Source organism: Poecilia mexicana, unplaced genomic scaffold (assembly GCF_051168715.1).
Source record: "Poecilia mexicana isolate PSO_F unplaced genomic scaffold, ASM5116871v1 scaffold_12, whole genome shotgun sequence".
Classification (NCBI taxonomy): domain Eukaryota; kingdom Metazoa; phylum Chordata; class Actinopteri; order Cyprinodontiformes; family Poeciliidae; genus Poecilia; species Poecilia mexicana.
In genome coordinates this window covers 4,979,431-4,997,345 of record NW_028263381.1, presented here as the reverse complement: position 1 = coordinate 4,997,345, position 17,915 = coordinate 4,979,431, and the positions used below count along the sequence as shown (strand labels likewise).

Sequence of the window (17,915 nt, the reverse complement as noted above, 5' to 3'; positions counted from 1 at the left end):
TCAGTTGCTCTCAGCTCCTTCCAGACAGCTAGCATCCATGGATGCTAATGCTAGTTAGCATGGCTACCGATGATGGTGGATAAAGTTTTCCTCGTTGTTCCTCTGCCATTAACACATTTAGCAGCACATACAAATGGTTGATTGGTTGAGTTTTAATATGTAAAGAAGTAATTGCCTGTTAGTGCAAATCTTGATCATCATTTATATAACTGCATAGTAAAGAAATCTTCCTTTCCAGTGAGTCACACTGTGAAACCAAGCGTCCCACAGGTGGAGAAACCTGCTATGTTTGTCAAAATGCATTTCCCAACGTGTTAAAGACAAAACCGGAGTTTTCAGCTCGGATCCAGATCCAGCCGCCCACAGAAAGGAAGCCGTGTCTACATCCTGTTTTAATTATGTATTGATGAGACCCTGAGGACTGACCTGATTTTAATGACAGCTTCATTTGCTCTGCTAATGTGGGACATGAGAGCTGGGCAGTGAACGCAACATTTCCCATGTGCGGACTGCGCGATTCTCAGAGAACAAAGTCTCTTAACCCTTGTATGTCGAAATGGGGTCCAACCGACCCCACACACGTAAAACCTGTATCATTTTCCATAGACCTCAACGTTTGCCTCAGTCCTCGCACGCACAAGGGTTAAATAATCCCTCAAAGTGAGCTGCAGCCCGTTGTGCTAAAATCTTCAACAGGAAAACAGAGCTCCGGGATTGGTAGTGGTTGCTCCTGTAAAATCCTTGCGGTAACCTTTAATCGTTTGCAGCTTGACCTTATCGGCGCTGTACTGCTGCTGAATTGGCCCGATTTCTTCAAACGCGTCTTTAGTTTTTTGACTGCACGCCATTTTCCAATCCGTCTTCTTACGACTGCACAGCTTCCTGGCAGCGGGGACGTGTTCTGTGCTCCTCACTTCGGCCTCAGGACATTAGTTATAAACACTAAAACAAACAAAAGGTTTGGAGAAACCGGCTTCTGGTCCTCTTGCACTCCGCTTGCCAATAGCGGAGCAGAGGAGGCCTGCTTCGACGACGGCCATTATTAAGATCCGTCTTTAATAAGTGAGACTGGCGAACGCGCGCGCCGAGACGTGACAGCGCGAGTAAATATTTAAATTGCACAGACGCCAAAATATGGCTTGAAGGACTGCATCGCTTTTCAGCAGTCTGTAAAACTGTTGAAGCCAAAGAGTTGTGGGGAGATTCTGCAGCCATGAGAGGAGAACGTGAACACCCAGTCTGACGGAAATACGTGTGAATGCAGTGTGACGTATTGTGCCGTTATTGCTGCCGTTAACAGTGAAGCCGTCAGTCATTACTGGGTTATGGTATATTTACTTAGAATAGTATCTAAGGAAGAGTCAACCAAGTTAACACGAATAGTAATTTATTGTTATCTTCTGTGAGTAAAGGTAGTTAATTACTGATCATTTCAGTTTTAAAAAGAGCCTTAAAAAGTTCTATGTCGAATTGATGGAATCGGTGAATTTATGCTCAGAGTGAAGATTGCTATTGTTTTTAATCTGTCTTTGAAGTTATGAGGTTTTGTGTTGTAGCTTTCTTTGTGTATTTGAAGGTGTTTCGCGATGTGCTTTTGTGGTGTTTGTAAAATGTTAAACTTGTTTCACAAAGATTTTCTTGAGAGAACAAATTAATTTCCGGTTTGAGTTCATTTCAACGTGGTATTCTCGAGACGATGAGTGAATTTTCAGTTTTTTGAAGTTGACATGTTTATTTTCTCAATAGTTAACTTTCAGTTTTTAAGTTAATTTCTTGTTTTCTCTAGTAAAATTTCCAAATATTTCCTCAGGATGATGAGTTAATTTCCTGTTGATTATCTTGAGATATTGAGTTCATTTTCTATTTTCATCACTGATATTCAAGAAAATGTTTTTCTTTTTTTTCAATCACAAAATGATCGTCTTACCTGACTGCATCCTTCAAATGCGTGCACAACATCGCTGTTACATCGTCAAACAAACACCACATAACCAACCTCCCCAGTTCATCCTCCAGAAACAAGCAGCAACTAGTTGGAAATAAATATCGGTTGTTAGCATCAAGCCAGTTTTAGCGAAAACGGCCAATACCGATATTAGCGCCGATATATCGTGCGTCTCTGCTATTTGTGGCTCTTATTTATTTGGGTTTCATTTACTGACCACATCAGTCTGCATTGTTCTCTGTGTTGTTTATTTGATTAAACTTTTTTGTCAAGATTTCATTCTTGAATGTGAAACACAAATGCATTCGACATTTCTGTAAAACATAAATGCCAGATTCTTTTTGTTTAGTCCAAAATCCAGTCAGAATAAACTTACCATGTATTAAAAACAAGCATTAGGCAGGGGTAAATATATGTTACATAATGAGTATTTACTTTTGTTTCCACACATCTAAGAGAGTGCGTCGAGTGTTAAAAGTGACTGACTTGACCTTCAAAAAAGCTTCAGACAACAGAAAGACGAGACTTTTTTTTTTTTTATAAAACAGCTCATTTGAGCTGACTTGCACGACCACATCCTGTGGAAGTAACCACTGCTTTGTTAGCTCACTTCCTTCACTTTGTGACTCAGAGAAGAGCTGAGCAAGCCTTTTAAATATTAAGGTGAATGTAAACTGACATTTCTTGTGTATGGTAAATCCCACGCATTTAAAGATTGTGTTTTATTTTTGTCTCGAAAGGTAAAACTATTTTATTTGTGCGCCAGAGTGACGAGAGAACGGTTTCCTTCTACGCGAAACATTTAGACTCAACGGCTCGACCCTGATGTAGATTTGTCTTCAGTTTCCATGTTTTCATCCGTTTTTTTATGTCTTTTAAAGGTGTTCTGCACCAACAGAGCAGATGCATAGTAATTATTTGATGGATACTTGGCGCCCTCTAGTGAGCACAGGAATGCTCCTCATGCACTAAATTTAATGACATTTCAGAACCTTCCTCCTCACCGGATTACCTTTTAGATTTATATCTGAATCTAAAAGGCAGATTTTTTTCCTTTTATGGAGAGTTGAAACATAAAAAAAAATAAACCCTCCAGGTCACACAACTAAAGGTGAATTTTACAATTTTGTGAATGAGCACGAAATACGATCTAATTCTAGTAAGAAACATAGAAAGTATTTTTGGTAACTCAGCTGACTTTAGGAGTTTTTCCCCCTTTGTTTCTGTTGGTGTTTGTGATTGTGAAAACATCACCAGTGCTGCTTGGACTTCTTTGATGTCCTCGTTGAGTCCGGACGCTCTGGAACAAGCAGCTGCAGAATTTGGCAAGAATAACTTAATCCGGGTTAAATGCTTTCACTCTCTTTCTATAAACTGTCACCACCACTTCTGGTAAGAACAGAGGAGGGAAGAAGGATAAAGAGAATACAAGAAAACATACTAGAAGTCTCCTTCTACACCTGCAAAAAAAAGAGAAAAAAAAAACAGGAACTGAGAAACCACAGCGACAAACCTATGTATATTTAACATCACCAGTTAATACAATTTGTATTTGGTGACCACAGCCCAAGATAGAGTGCATCTGTATACACCTATCATCTGTGTGCGTGATCTAGCTTGTGTATAAAATGAACGTAACTCAGAATTTCACCAAGTTTTATAGTTTTTTTTAAGAATGATTTAGCAGAAATTTTGATGGATTCCAGTGTGAAAACTGTAAACGTTTCTTCTACAAGGTCTTCAGTCCTTTAAGCTTAAGCCAGAGACGATTCTGAATATCCACGAGGCTCGGTGGATGCAAACCGGGTTCGAGGCGCCGAAACAAGGACATGGAGAGAGATCAGCTTTGGAACTTGATCTGGTATGAATCCAATTCTGTTCCATTTTGAAGTTTTACTTTTGATTGATTTCTGAGAAAGTTTGCAGTTCCTTTGTTTGTGCCTCAAATATCTGACGTCACAGTCACACAGGTGACACACAAGCCACTGTTTATATATATATTAAACATTCAATAAAGAACATACAAAAAAACAAAAGACCTGCAGAACCTCAAGTTTTGTACTGCAATAAATAAAGCATCATGTTGGATGTACAGTCACCTGGAGTGGACAAGTTCCACTGGATCCATCTTCTGACTGCCTGTCTGTCTCTCTGTCTGCTTGGCGATTATTCGTAGTAGTCATGGTAGACGATGCTGTTTTGCAGGTTCCTGTTGGGTGTTGCATATAATTGGTTCCATAAAATCAAATAAAATCTGCCCGTCTCTTTCCATCCCGGCTCTCTTCTCGGTGCTTCCAAGTGGTTTTTGTTGTGGAATTACTTGGAGACGTTGCGGGTTTCCTAACTTATGCTTCAGAATTTGTTTGTTTTTCTCCTTTGCAGCCATGGAGAATAGAAGAGAGAGGAATTACGAAGGCCAATAAAAATCCAGAAACGTACACTTTGAGCGCGTTATCCCAGCTTAGCAATGAAACCGTTCTGGAGACTTAACGTTGATGTCTCTGATTCATGTGCACAGAATGTGCTGGCTGGTGTGATATAGTGATAATTTTAATCCAAAAGAATTAAACAAACAGGAAAATTCATTGTGATTTGGAGGGTGAATGGATGAGTTTGATCGGTTTGCAATATTAGCCTGTCAGGTTATTTTGACAACGTTATTGATTTGTTTAAAGTAAACCACAATGTCTTGACAAATTCAACTGTTTTTATGACAAAATATTACTGACCATAATTTATGTTTTACTTGTTTATTACAGTTTTGTTTTTTTATGCTAAGCCAACTCCATCTGCACACTCTGCAAGTAGATCTGATTTTTATTTTTAAATGCAAGCAAATACATTTCTAAGAAAATGAGACATTAAACACTAGTGGCAAAAACCAACAAACTTTATTACAGACTGCAAGAGCTGTTTTAGCATGACACATCAATCAACATCAGAATATATATATATATACATGTATATATGGCTCTGAGTTCAAGGTACATAAATCACTCAACAAAATATATACCCTGCTTAGACAAATGGTAGAAAGTGCACAAATAAAGTTGGTTCTGGTCAGTTGCATCACATGACAGAACAACTTGTTAAGAAAGAAAAATGCAGAATTAAAGCTTACATTCACAAACCTCTGCCATATGAGGACCAATTTATGGGTATGAAATAATTATTTCTACTAGTAATGGCCCCATGCATCATGTCAAAAGAAAGTCACATGCTTGCCAAAACACCCATACGCATTTAAATAAATAATAATAATAATAATAAAAAAATCCAAACTCGTATAGAAACATATTTGGCACCATATTTTAGCATAGAACATAAAATAAATCTTGCAGTGTAACACTTTTAGCATATAGAGGTAATATTAGAGTTTGGCACGGTACAAGCACACTCAAAGTTTAAAAAGTGAATGTAAATCGGACTTTTTACATTCTTAAGACTTTATTAAAAAGGTTTTAAAGTTGTGAACAAAAACTTGGTGTATTTCATAACAAATTCGAACAGCTAAATGGTTCTCCTTGCTAGCTAGGAGCTAGCTAGCTAGTTTCACAAACAACAAGTGACTAAAGAGTCTCATATTGATGAAATTGTGTGTTTCATGGTCAGAAAAGCACCACATTTCCCTAGAAGGTTCAAAACTGGTCGCAACTCGTCAGCTCCAAAAATGACTAATGTAAACAAAAAGCAACAAATAATTGTGACCTGTTTAAACCCTTTTAGCTAAGCTGGCTAAAGGATGTAATCATATATTGCACTCTACAAATCTTCACTCCACAAAAAGGTTGTCCTGGCCTGTTCAAACCATCAAACGAAAAAAAAAAAGTTGCTCTATAGATATAGAATTAATAAGGTATTGAGTAATACTATGTTTATTATAACATCTTGTGTATATTAACATCAATATATAGATTATTTCAACATTATGATATGAAAGATACATATTTATACATTACTATGAATATAGGCCTCTGCCTGTGTGGAGCAGTGCCGGATATAACATAATAACTATTCTATGTTCACGTATCCTCATCCAAACAAATACAAATAAAGGTTTCCGCGCGTGGCTCACAGAGTCAACCGGCTCGAAGTTCCATAGCAAAAATGAATTGAAGCCTCCCATGCACAGAGAGGTTTCAATACAGGTCAAAACTGGTTTCCAAACAGGCCAGCATGAACCCTAACACCTCAGCATGCGAAACACATGACAACAGCGACCTCTAGTGGAAGAATCGAGGGTGTGGGGGAAGAATAAAATGATAGCGTAAGCAGGTATAATGTCGAATGTGTGTTACCGCAAAAACGGGGAAAGTGCCGTTAAGATTTATCGGCGTAAAACATCAAATCGGCAGTAAATATCGTCAAAGACGATCTCAAGACCTACAACAACGCTTTACATTCTCTTGCAGTTTATTTGCACTGACATAAAAGTTTCACGTCGGCATTCTGTCTCAGAGCAGCAGAAACGCTGTACGGGACGCACGGGAAACCATGAGCACAGACGAACAATTCCTCAACTCCCGTGAATCTGCGTTCACCTCAGTCCGTGGTGGGGCACAGTACTATGTGTTGAGTTGTGAGCGAGTGAGCAAATCCTGCAGGAGAACTCCATGCAAGCGTTATGCCTCAGGCTTGACTGGCAAGCTGCCCTGACTCCATGGTAACTCCGCTGTATCTTCCACAGATGTACCAAACCACCGAACCCTAAACAGCAACGAACACGCAAAAACTCTACGTTTAAAAAAAACAACAGCAAAAAAAAACAGCCTGGCTCTGAAGGGATGCAGGCAATGTCCACCATCACGGATAGCTAAATCACCGATGGGTTTTAATGACTAACTTTGGCAAAGCTAGGTTGAGAAAAAGGAGTCGTTCGTTTAATAAAATTATAAATAAATAAATCTCCGGCGGCATGCAGTTTGCTGAGAAAAACCAAAAGAAACACTAAGAAGACGGTTATCTTATTTGTAACGTAACTCCACGTTTTGTCTATGTAAATTCACTCAACACAAGCAAGCTCACGATATCCATGATGACCTTTGAGAAGAAGAAGAAGCCCTACCTCTATGGCACGCCAGCTTTATCGGAATAACCACACAAACTATTAGTAATCTACAATCCTGTTCTAAGACAATCTTTCACAAGCTGAAAGCCAACAAGCTGAGAAGATTAAAAATATTCATCCTTGTCACACCACTACAACGTGCCTCCCTCTTCCATCGCTGTGGATTACTGAGCCACGCTGCTGTTCAACCAGGAATCCTAAAAAAGAAAGGATGCTCTCCCTGTTGGGGAAGATGTTGAAAGAAAACAAGTGTACATCAATGACGATGGCTCTCGCACAGATACCACCTGGTATGACAATGCCAGCACCGTCTGGACTGAGCAGCCACACGCGGCATACGGCCGCAAGCACGTCCTTCTCCTGGGAGCAGCGAGGGACGGTACCGTGCCCCGCACAGAGCCCTGACGGGACCACAGCTGGCCAAAAGAAACAGAAGCCTTGATTGGTCAGGGAGCTGCCTGGTCATTATAACCGTCGACATGGAGACGCCTAGAGGCCGGTGAGGTCCACGATGGCTTTGATGAATATTGTGTCGTCGCGAATGTACGAGTTCTTTCCGTCCAGCTTAGAGAGTGGGCAGAAGAGCGGGCAGCCGCTGGCGATGTTCATCTCGCTCACCGGTCGTTGAAAGGAAGAAGAAGTGACATCGGGTCGAAAGGCGTCGATGATGTGCTCCCTATTGCTCTGGTCCAGTAGCATCAGTGTTACCTGGGTGTTAAACATTTTGTGAGAGATCCACTTTGAGACGGTCAAGTCAACTTACAGAAGCTAAAGCTGTCATCACAGTAGCTGCATTTCCATTACGAAAGTGCACAAAACTTTGTCGATATTCTGCTACAAACAGCACAATTTTGCAATTCCGGTGTTTCCGTGAGATGAGAAATGAAACTAAAACCAGACTCGAATATGTTTTTCATTCAATAAGGTATTAAAAAAAGATGTCAGCTTGATATTCCTGTCACTACACTACGCTCGTCATCATAAGTTATCATAGAAGACGTTGGAGTCTTATTGAGGCGTTGAAGCGACAATGCCCTTATACTGGGGAGGGGCTACGTATGTTGCATTTTTGGGAGACTAGTCACCAGTTTTACAGAAGAGCCATGGATTTAACACTTTCAAGTGACAAACTAAACTTTTGATGAACTCTGCGATGATGTGAGAGCTCTGGTGGAGCCAGCTGTGCATTGTCCAAGGAAGCAAGTGCCAACAAAAACCATGTTGCTGTTGGATACAAACTGGAGTAATGCAAAACAAATGTTTCCATTGCAGTCTTGTGAAATATCCAAATGTTTTTAAGTGCATCTGGGTGTGGTCTTATTGGATCACCAGGTCACCATAACAACCATTAGACACTACCTAAATCTAAGTTGTTATCCACATAATTCATTTTTCTCAGATTAAAACGTCCACAGGGACCTTTAAGTAAAAACAAACTGAGGAATATTTAAAAGCCATTTTCACGCTATCGGTGCCTCTCCATGTGTTTTACCTTCTGGTTGAACGGCCATTTGAGCAGAGCGTCGTTCAGTCCCCTCATCACCACAAAGAACAGGGACAGGTGGCTGCCACGCCCCGTCCCGTCCCCATTCAGATAGATCCTCAGGCACATCTTATAGCCGTACTTGCTAGTATAGAAAGCTGGAAAAGGAAAAGGCACCTTCAGCAGGACGTCTTCTAGAAAACTGGCTTTTGTTTGGACTTCAAAGTCAAGGTTAGAAAGAAATATTGTTACCTGGTGAGAACATGGCAGGAGCCCGACCTGCAATGGCATCTTGTCGTTTTTTGGCAAAGTCTGAGATCCTCCAGATGAAGACGCCATCAAAGGTGGTGGCAGACATTTCCCGCAGTCGGCCCTCCATCTCCACCACCGTGAGGTCCTTCAGTCCAACTGTTCTCTCCAGCTGTCGGACCTAGAAGGTACATGCATTAATTTGTATTACCTCAAACATGCTTATAATGGGCGAAGGCGGCAGAGTTTTAAAGGGCAACATTTTTCATAATAGGCCTATGCTGAATTTAAAAAACATTACATTTTAACATCATTTTGTGTCAGCATTTCTAAAGTGAATAAGCTTAAGAAAACTGTGGTTTTCTGACTTTATTAACCTTGACATATTTGTAAAATGTAACACAGGAACCTCTTAGGTTGCTGAACTGAAAAATAAAAGGTGGAAAAATAAATGTGTGATATTCTTAACTTCCCACGAATAGAGAGAAGTACAGTCTGTTGTTGATCTTGAAGGAATGTTAAAACTTCACTCGTAACAGACCTTAAAATCAATTGTGCTTATCGGCGGCATCGTGTTTGTTTTTTTCTTGTTAAATTTTTCTGTTTTCCCCTCCGCTTCGTAGTACATCAGTAAATTGACGCTGCTCTGCCATGCAGCTTGGCTGAATAAGCGCTATTACAGATCATAACTTGAGGAGCTTGTTGAGTGTTTATATTTCAAATCAGAACCACATAAAATACATTTGATATCCCAGACTGGACTGGACAGATTGGAATGTTTTTCATGCCCCAATTGCTCCGCCATCTTTATTCCTAGCTCCGTGTAAGGATGGCCAGCAGCACCCTCTGCTGGATGGCGGCCAAATTAAAACACTGGAAAAACGGTCTGTGCAGACATTATTAGTTAATTGATTAGAACTAAATGTAATCTAAAAAAAACATAAATTGTTTGCACTCCTACTCTATAGCATATTAATATCTGCCTGAGCTTTGCAGCATATTTTGACAGGAACAATTCACCACTGGTGCGACGTCTTCAACTCCTGAAACGATAGTCGACTCGAGGAAACCAAAACTCACCAACAGTCTGAAGTCATACCTTATTACTAAGAGCTTCGATCTTGTCTTGGTCCAGTTTATGCTGCCGGTTGCTGGCCTCCATGGTTGTGGCAAACCTCTCCACCTCCCTGTTAAGAACGCACACCACATTTTCAAACGTCCCCGCCTTGACCTCGAGTTCCGTGCATCTGCGGCCAAGCTCGGCCACCTTGGTCTTCTCGCTGTGGAGCTGGAGCTCCAGCGCTGCGCCCACTGAGCTGGGCAGGGGTGTGAACGAGGTAGACACGGAGAGCGATGGAGGAAGAGTGGGAGGTGGAGGAAGAGGAGCTGATGCGGGCGGGCCGGCACTGCAGGTGGAGGAAGAAGAGGAGGAAGCGGCAGCTCCCTGCACGGGAGGCCCAGAAGAGGTGGTGCTGAGCTGGGAGACTCTGGCCTCGAGTTCCCTGAGGGATTGTTGGAGTTCTAACAGTTTGTGTCCGGCTACTTCCAGTCCCTGGGGCTGCAGGCCCTCCATGCTCACCTTCATACCCATAATGTAGTGCAGGAGCAGGTTAAGGTGCTCGTAGGCGTAAGCGCGTTCATGGTCATGAATCTTCTCTTTCTCCACCTAAACAAGAAACAAGCAAGACAATTCTGTAGGTGTAGAAAGATAATACAATAAACTTATAGTTTAACCACTTTGGAATTATGCTACAGCTTAACATCAACATCCTGATATTGATCAGACAGCTGAGCAAGACTGTTGGGTACAGAGACAGACCTTATTCGACTTTTAGCTGTATGCAAGTCTAGGCAAAGAGATCATATGGAGTTCCACAAGGCTCTGTTCTCAGTTCTCTTTTATTCAACATCTACACAGTCCCCATAGCTGAGATTATAGAGTACTTCAACATCTATATATCTATATTGATGCCATACAACTTTATTGTCCTGTGTAACCTTAGGCCAGTTCGGTCGCTGAAACGTCGCTGATCGGACGGCATCACTTTTTTGACTTTAGAAATATATTCTAGCGTTCGTGCTGTCTTTGTTTAGACAGGCAGGAAGACAGTCACAGTGCTATGTTTTGTCCAGACGGAGGGAAGAAACCAAAGCTGGCCTTTGTAGTATGTCCTGACTCAAAATATTCTTGGATTGCGGTAGCTGAGTTTGCATCATCGCCAGACAAGCCAGAATAACTTCCGATTCTAAAGCCAAAAGTGGAATCGTCCAATCAGCGACGTCTCAGGTTTCCCACTGGGAGCCACCTCTTCCTGTTAATGTTGTTGTGTTTTGTGATTTGTAGTTGTGCTTAGTGAATTATTGAAGAGGTTTGCACTTCAGGGCCCCCGTATCTCTGACCTTGGCCAAGCAGCTGTATTTATACTGACACTGAACCACACACAGGTTGAGGACTCTGTTTATTCAATGAAACTGATTGCCGCGGATCATATTTAGGGGCATCAGCGTAAGGAAAACATGAACCACCAATAAAATACTATGTAGTCCTTTTTTGTAACATGCCAGAATTGAAAGTTTTAGTGGATTTCCGAACTTTGTTCAAATAGGTGCACAAGTACGCAGTCCCAACATTAGAAGTGATGAATATTCAGGCTACTTACAGACATGTCACATCCAACGACATGAAATCGACATGGAGTTCGGAATTTAGTGCAGAGTTTAATATGGTCCACATACTGAAATAAAACACAAAGACAAAGTCAACTGACTCGGACAATCCAAAACAGATAAAATATGTAGTATATTTTTATTTTTAAAAAATGACATAGTTTAAGAGATAAAAAAAATACTTTTACTGTCTTAAATTATTCCTTTCTCCACCTTTCCTATGAGATTTCTTCAGAAGCTCTTTAAACATTTTAAATGTCAAAAAATTTTCACTAAATACTAAAATTTCCAGATCGGCTAACAGACTGGGTCAGTAAATGGATGAATGGTGAAAGAATGAATAGATTGATGGTTGCCTTAGTTAAAAAAAATAGAGAATAAAATCTGGAAAAACTCACCCTTTTCTGTACTTGCACTGCAAAGACTGAAAATATTACCAAGTATTTTTGTTCTAGTTTCTAGTGTAAATATCTTAGTGCAGTAGTAATAAGATAAAACTAACTGACAAGTAACTTTTCAGCAAGAAATAGGAGCTTGTTCTAAGTCAATAATTCAGAAATATTGATGAAAAAGTACTTGCTATGTCACTTATAACACTGGAAACATGATTAGTTATAAGTGAAATAATCTCCCAATGGAACAAGTATTGTTTTCATCAATATTAAGAAATTATTGACTTAAAATAATCTCCCATATCTTGCTGAAAAGTTACATGTAAAATAGTTTTGTCTTATTTCAAGTGTACTAAGATATTTGTACAAGAAACTAGAACAAAACTTGGTAAGACTGTGTTTTTCCAGTGTATTCATACGTGTCTTTTTCTGTTTTATGCAGATGAATTTAAATGTCAGTACATTGATAGTTATGAAGATGCCATCGTATTTTACAAAGGTACCTTCTCTCTGGGTATTTTCTTCTTGGCACAACCTTCACAGATCATCGGATACTTGGGGCAGATTTCGTCATGAGCCTAAAAGAAGCAACAATACTTTCAATGAAGCAACGCTTTCAGCCCCCACGCCCTGCCAACAATTCAAAGCAGCAATCTCTAACCTTGATGTTTTTGAAGTGAAATGGCTCCTTGCAGTACTTGCAGTTGAGCGTCCTCTCCGGGCACTCCCGCTCGTTGTGGCGCTCCTGTTCGTTGAAGCGAATTCGTTCTTTGCAGGAGGGGCAGGGGATGATCATGAACTCGCACTTCCCCTCGTGATTCAGCTGCAGGGAGAGAGGAGATGGCGCTGAAGGGAATCCGAAGCGGCAGATCGGCGACGCCCTCAGCTGTGCAAATACAACGAAGGGAGCTGCGCAAACACTGCCGCTACTTTAAAGGTTTCCGTTCTAATCACTCCGCAACAATCCAAACAAGTCATTTAGCGGAAGATTAAGCTCCCACATTAACCTGCAAGCATAAGAGGCAAGTTCATGGAAATTCCCCAAATACACACTGCTGTTTGCAGCATAAACACAGGGTGTGCTTATTAATCTCAGCAGGAAGCAGGGGGTCCACACAGTAAGGTGTGGTACAATCTCTTGACAGCCAGACTGATGAGCAACACTGGTTGAAACCACGCAATATTTAAAGACAAACCAACTTCTTTCCTCAATATTCTGACATTAACTCATACTAAACTTTTAATGTTCTAGGTCTGCTAGAAAATTGGTTTATGTTCGCTTAAGGGTAGGATAATGAAAGTGAAATTGTTTTTCTTTCTTCAAGTTCAGAAATTTTAAGAACAGAAAGTATTTTGTGGAATTTCCTTCAAACTTTGAGACTTGTATCAAAAGCTTTTCACTGTAGCTTGCTGGGATTTCTGGTTTATTCCTTCAGATAAAACTGGTGTATCTGCCTCAGGCTAGAAACACAAATAACGCCGCTTTTTAAAAAAAACGATATTGCATATATAACTTCTATCTTTATTTTCTATATTATGGCTTATTTTTAATTTGTGCATTTTAGGTTCTTATAAATTTACATTGGAGTGATACCCTGCAATCTCTCTACTGAGAGATGATTCAATGAATATCTACGTTGCGTACTTTTGCCAGAATTACAATAAAACAAGCAAACAAAAGAGGAGTAGAACAAACCTCATACTCTTTAATAGTTCCTTCCCAAGTACAGTCCTCATTGATACAAACCGCAGACAGGCTTTCAACTTCCCTTCGAACGGCATTGTCAGGAAATGCCTGGAAAAGATACAAAAAAAACCAGGAACAACAATACATGTGATTCTTTAAAATGGCCAGGACTAAAATAATTAAATAAACACGGCTAATTCTGCTGAATATTAGGAAAACAAAAATAGACGAATGAAGCCAACACTGAAACAAGTCAGCTGTTCTTAAAGTAATCTCAACACGCCATGATACTCACACATCCCTGCTTCAAAACTGATGTCGGCTCCTCAAAAATATCTTCTTTGATGCAAGCGTTGCATTTCTGGGGTCCATTACTGTAATGGATTCAAATGAAGCAAAAGTCAGTTTATATCTTGTTCTCTGAACACATACGTCACCCGGCGTTCACCAAGGAGGGTAAAAACAGAAAACCTTCTCTGCTCCCTTCTTCCATACAACAGGGAAACATGTTGCGATTTATTACAACTTTTTCAGCTTAAGGTAGCAGTTACATTCAGAGCCGGCCCTAGATATTTCGGGGACCGTTGTTTCAGTCTCATGTAAATTACTTCCGAATACTTATTAAATGAGGAGAAGAAAACAAGTTTAATTTTCTGACTTCCTCATTAGGTCTGGAATCACATTTAACGAGGAGTTTTTAAATACAGACCAGGTGAAGTCGAGTAATTGTTTGTTGTTATAAGCAGCGATGGAAAATTGACATTTATGTGCCAATAAAATCAGGAATTTGACACTTTGGGAGTTGATTTTAAAAATCTTGTTCTCGATAACTGCACATAAAAATACAAAGTTTTAACACTGTTGTTCCATTTAAAAATTTGATCGCGCGTGGTTGCCCCCTGCTGGTCGGGGAGCTCTCTGCACAGCTGAGACTGACACCGGCAGCACAGAGTTTTAAAAACCTACGATTTCAAAATAATGCATTAAAATGTTGTTATTACGATGCCAAAGAAACTGCTGGAGTGATTGAAGTTTTACTGGGCTGAGTGGAGCAACACAGCACTGCACCTTCCCCACCTGTTGCTGCACACTGACAGTCAGGAGGCTGAAAGAAGGCCACTACACTTTTATTGTGCAAAAATGTGATGTCGGATGTTTAGAGATCAGCAAGGATGGGTTTTTTTTATTCTTTAAAATTACATACGTAAGAATTGCTTTTATTTTGTAGGAATTGAAATTCTCAGCTTGACTGTGAAAAAACGTTTTGTTTCTGTTTATTCTTGCCAAAAACAAAGCTCAAAATATTTTCAGATGGTATGTTATGAATATGAATCATCGTCATAAAACAAACCTACGACTTAGTTTTGTGTCTCAATGAAACGCAGCTCCAGAATCAACATGATTACTTTCTGTCTTTGGGGCTCCACCACATCCTGGGGTAAATATCCGACTCCGTGTTCACCGCTAAGTGTGTCGGTGAACTGACTGGTGCCTTCTTGTAGATGTGAGATGAAATTTAAATGTATCCTAAGATCATTCTGAAGCATAACATTGTTGATTTTGTTCATAAAAACGCAACAAATTCAGCACGACAACAAAGACCAGTCGCAAGGTTCCTGTTTTTTCCGGTCTCGGCCAATCAGATTCTGACCTCACGGTCCTGTTGAAGCAGTAGGAGCAGAAGCGATGTCCACACTGGGCTTGAAATGGCCGTCTGAGGATGTTGTGGCAGCAGTTGCACAGGTGCTTGTCCTCCAGCTTGTTGCCCAGGATCTTCTTGGGGAAGCCGGGTTTATTGCTCTCCATGGACGACGGAGGGGACGGCTCCTGTGTGGCCATGGCGTCTGTTTACACGTCACACCTGGGAAGAGACGGCGAAGGTCAAGAGAGAGAAACTGAAGTTTGGATTATGCCCCGACTTTTTTTTTTTTTTTTGTTCTCACAATTCTGACTTTAATCTCAGAAGTAAGATTTTTTTTCCCAGTGGCTTTAATCCTGTGTGGTCACAAACTAGGAGCAAAGGGAGGGTAAACAAAGTGTTAGCTTAGTGATGGTCACACTTATACAAGCCCGTTTAGATTTTATTTTTATATTTCATCTGTACAAAATGAATATCACCTCATAGGCGAACAACATTTTGAAAATTTATCATGATCACATTTTTGCAAATTACAAAAAGGTGACATTTTAACAGGCGTTGTGAAAATCTTTTAGAGCCACGGTAATTGGCATCTGGTGGTTGTTATGGAGACCTGTTGACCCCAAGTGTGCTGTTATGATTACTGACATTAATTCTGCTTTATTCAATTTAAAACACTGTAAATAATAGGTATATATATTTATTGTATTTATTAGCGGTGTGTGGATCCCAGATTTACAAGTGAATAAAAAGTTTGCATGATTTCAATATTAATCAGCTGATGTACAAATATGTTTGTTTGCAGAAATGTGTACTTCAATGGTCCTGACTTTATTATGCAAGGTAATACAATCCTAATAAAATAAATAAATTATTTTTAAAAATCCTGAAAGACATTCAACAAAAAATTAGTTAATATTCACAGAAGGGTCAGAAGCTTATAAAATATGGTTTATGCTTTCCTTAGATCTGTAGGTGTAGAAATATTGTAAGATTACTTTTAAATGATCAGTGAAACAAATAAGTTTGTTATTTTCTTCTAGGACAAACAAAGGCAACAGTAATTAGTCTCAGGGATGGCAACAATCCATTGCAGATGTGCCTGTGGATGTGTTTCCATTGTGTGTGTAAAACCTTCCCATGGTTTACAGTAGTAAGGGGAGGTGTGTGTTGGTGTGCGTGTGTATGCGTGCGTGTGCGTGTGTGTGTGACAGAGCATCACAGGCCAGCTGAGAGGCCCACACCCTTTGTTTACATTTCCACTCTGCATCCATGACTCCTTCCACTTCACCAGGAACAGACTGCTGGGGATCTCCCTCGCAGTCTGCCCAGAAACGGTGCGGCCAGGCTGCACATCCATTGTCTGTCTTCCCCTCTCTTCTTGCTTCTCCTTCCTTGTCGCTGTTGCTAAGCTATCAGCATCCTTTAGTGAGTGGTACCCTCAGCACGCGGCCACGCCCCTTTGAAATGTGAAGCTTTTGCCGTCTGTAACAAACTGTTTAGCTTTTAAAAAGCCGTCTCTTTGTGAACGCCGCGGCAAGCAGTGGAGTTCGCACTTACCAGCGGTTTTAGTCTAAACTGTCATCCCGCGCGCAGGCTGTGAAATCCCCTTCCCCGCTCGCAGACTCCCGCTCGTGCGCTCTGCCGTTATTATATGTGGTGTCGCAGCCGGCTCGAGGTGTTTTCTTCAATGTTAGCCACATAATACAGATGTGGTCCCCCAACGCGATGGCTGTTATTGTCCAATATCGCCATTGCACTTTCAGACTGGGCTTTACGTCATGCGGTGGGCTGGACGTGGGTTGACAGGCAGACCAGTTGGGAAGGCGGCCCGCTGATTGGCTGAGAACCGGGAGAGGAGGCGGACCGGCTGAGGCAGAGGAGCCAGTAAACAGCCGGATCCCTGACTTCGTACAAAAGCATCACACACGGTTGTGTTTTTAATAGCCCCAATGTTTGCACCTGTCTTTTTTTAATGCCGTTTTAATACACACAGGTGCTTCTTTGACTCACTTTCCTCAAGGAAGAACATCCTTCCTTCCAGAACGTGTTTCACTCCATTTTGAGCTCTGTCTGTATATAAATAGTTAATCTAAAATTATTTATACCTTCTCTGTCAGATTAATAGTAGAAATTACTTCACTTAAACAAGAAGTTTATTTCTGATAGGAAATTAGACCAGCATCTCTAAAAACATGATTTAAAAACTTAAAAGGTTGGATGATCGATTTTATTTTAAAAAATACATATATCGTTTTTATTCACATTATAATCAAAATTGCAAGTTTGAAATATTTACAGCTTTCACTGTAGTCAATGGGAAAATTTTTACAACTCTTCTAATAATTGATGGTGAGCCTTTTACATATTTCCACTGATGTTTTGAGGCTTTATGATCAGTTTTGAACTCTTACCTTTTACCTTTCACCTACTTCACAAGTTTTCTATCAGATAATATAGATAATATTAAAAAAAAATTAAAAATCTGTTGTTTTTTTTAAATTTAGAATTAAAGAAATTTGTTCAAATATCCAGAATTATTCTTCTGCTTCTCAATTATTAATAACAAAAAACTTTAATGGCTGTTGAAGAAACCAAACAATTGTCTCCATTGATCTTTAGCTAATCTTTAGCTCTGTCCACAGATTCTATATATCCGATTCAAGTCCAGATTCCAGCTGAGACACTTAAAAACATTATTTTTTTAAAGAAACTAAACACTTCTTCACCACTTTAGTCCAATGTTGCTCAGGATGAAGTTTCTCTGTTGGTTTAGTGTTCCTCT

The 17,915-nt window shown here is 40.2% G+C and overlaps 1 protein-coding gene across 1 annotated transcript; it reads right to left on the bottom strand.

Moving 5' to 3' along the window:
• Positions 1–4,814: 4,814 nt before the first annotated feature.
• Positions 4,815–16,958, bottom strand: LOC106917048 (TNF receptor-associated factor 2-like). Its single transcript, XM_014985708.2, has 11 exons — positions 16,691–16,958; positions 15,143–15,352; positions 13,787–13,865; positions 13,501–13,599; positions 12,466–12,627; positions 12,308–12,382; positions 11,406–11,480; positions 9,845–10,411; positions 8,749–8,926; positions 8,506–8,654; positions 4,815–7,721 (listed from the first exon to the last, which is right to left on the bottom strand). Exons 2-11 carry the CDS (start codon positions 15,328–15,330, stop codon positions 7,503–7,505), a joined length of 1,791 nt encoding a protein of 596 aa, XP_014841194.2. The 5' UTR covers positions 15,331–15,352; positions 16,691–16,958; the 3' UTR covers positions 4,815–7,502.
• Positions 16,959–17,915: the final 957 nt, after the last annotated feature.

What these genes read in the sequence shown, in the direction of transcription:
- LOC106917048 (XM_014985708.2), bottom strand. Translation starts at nt 15,330, where the DNA reads ATGGCCACACAGGAGCCGTCCCCTCCGTCGTCCATGGAGAGCAATAAA. An exon ending in CAGTTTTGAAGCAGGGATGT is followed by an intron (nt 13,600 to 13,786) that starts GTGAGTATCATG and finishes TATCTTTTCCAG; the next exon opens with GCATTTCCTGACAATGCCGT. An exon ending in GAACTATTAAAGAGTATGAG is followed by an intron (nt 12,628 to 13,500) that starts GTTTGTTCTACT and finishes CTCTCCCTGCAG; the next exon opens with CTGAATCACGAGGGGAAGTG.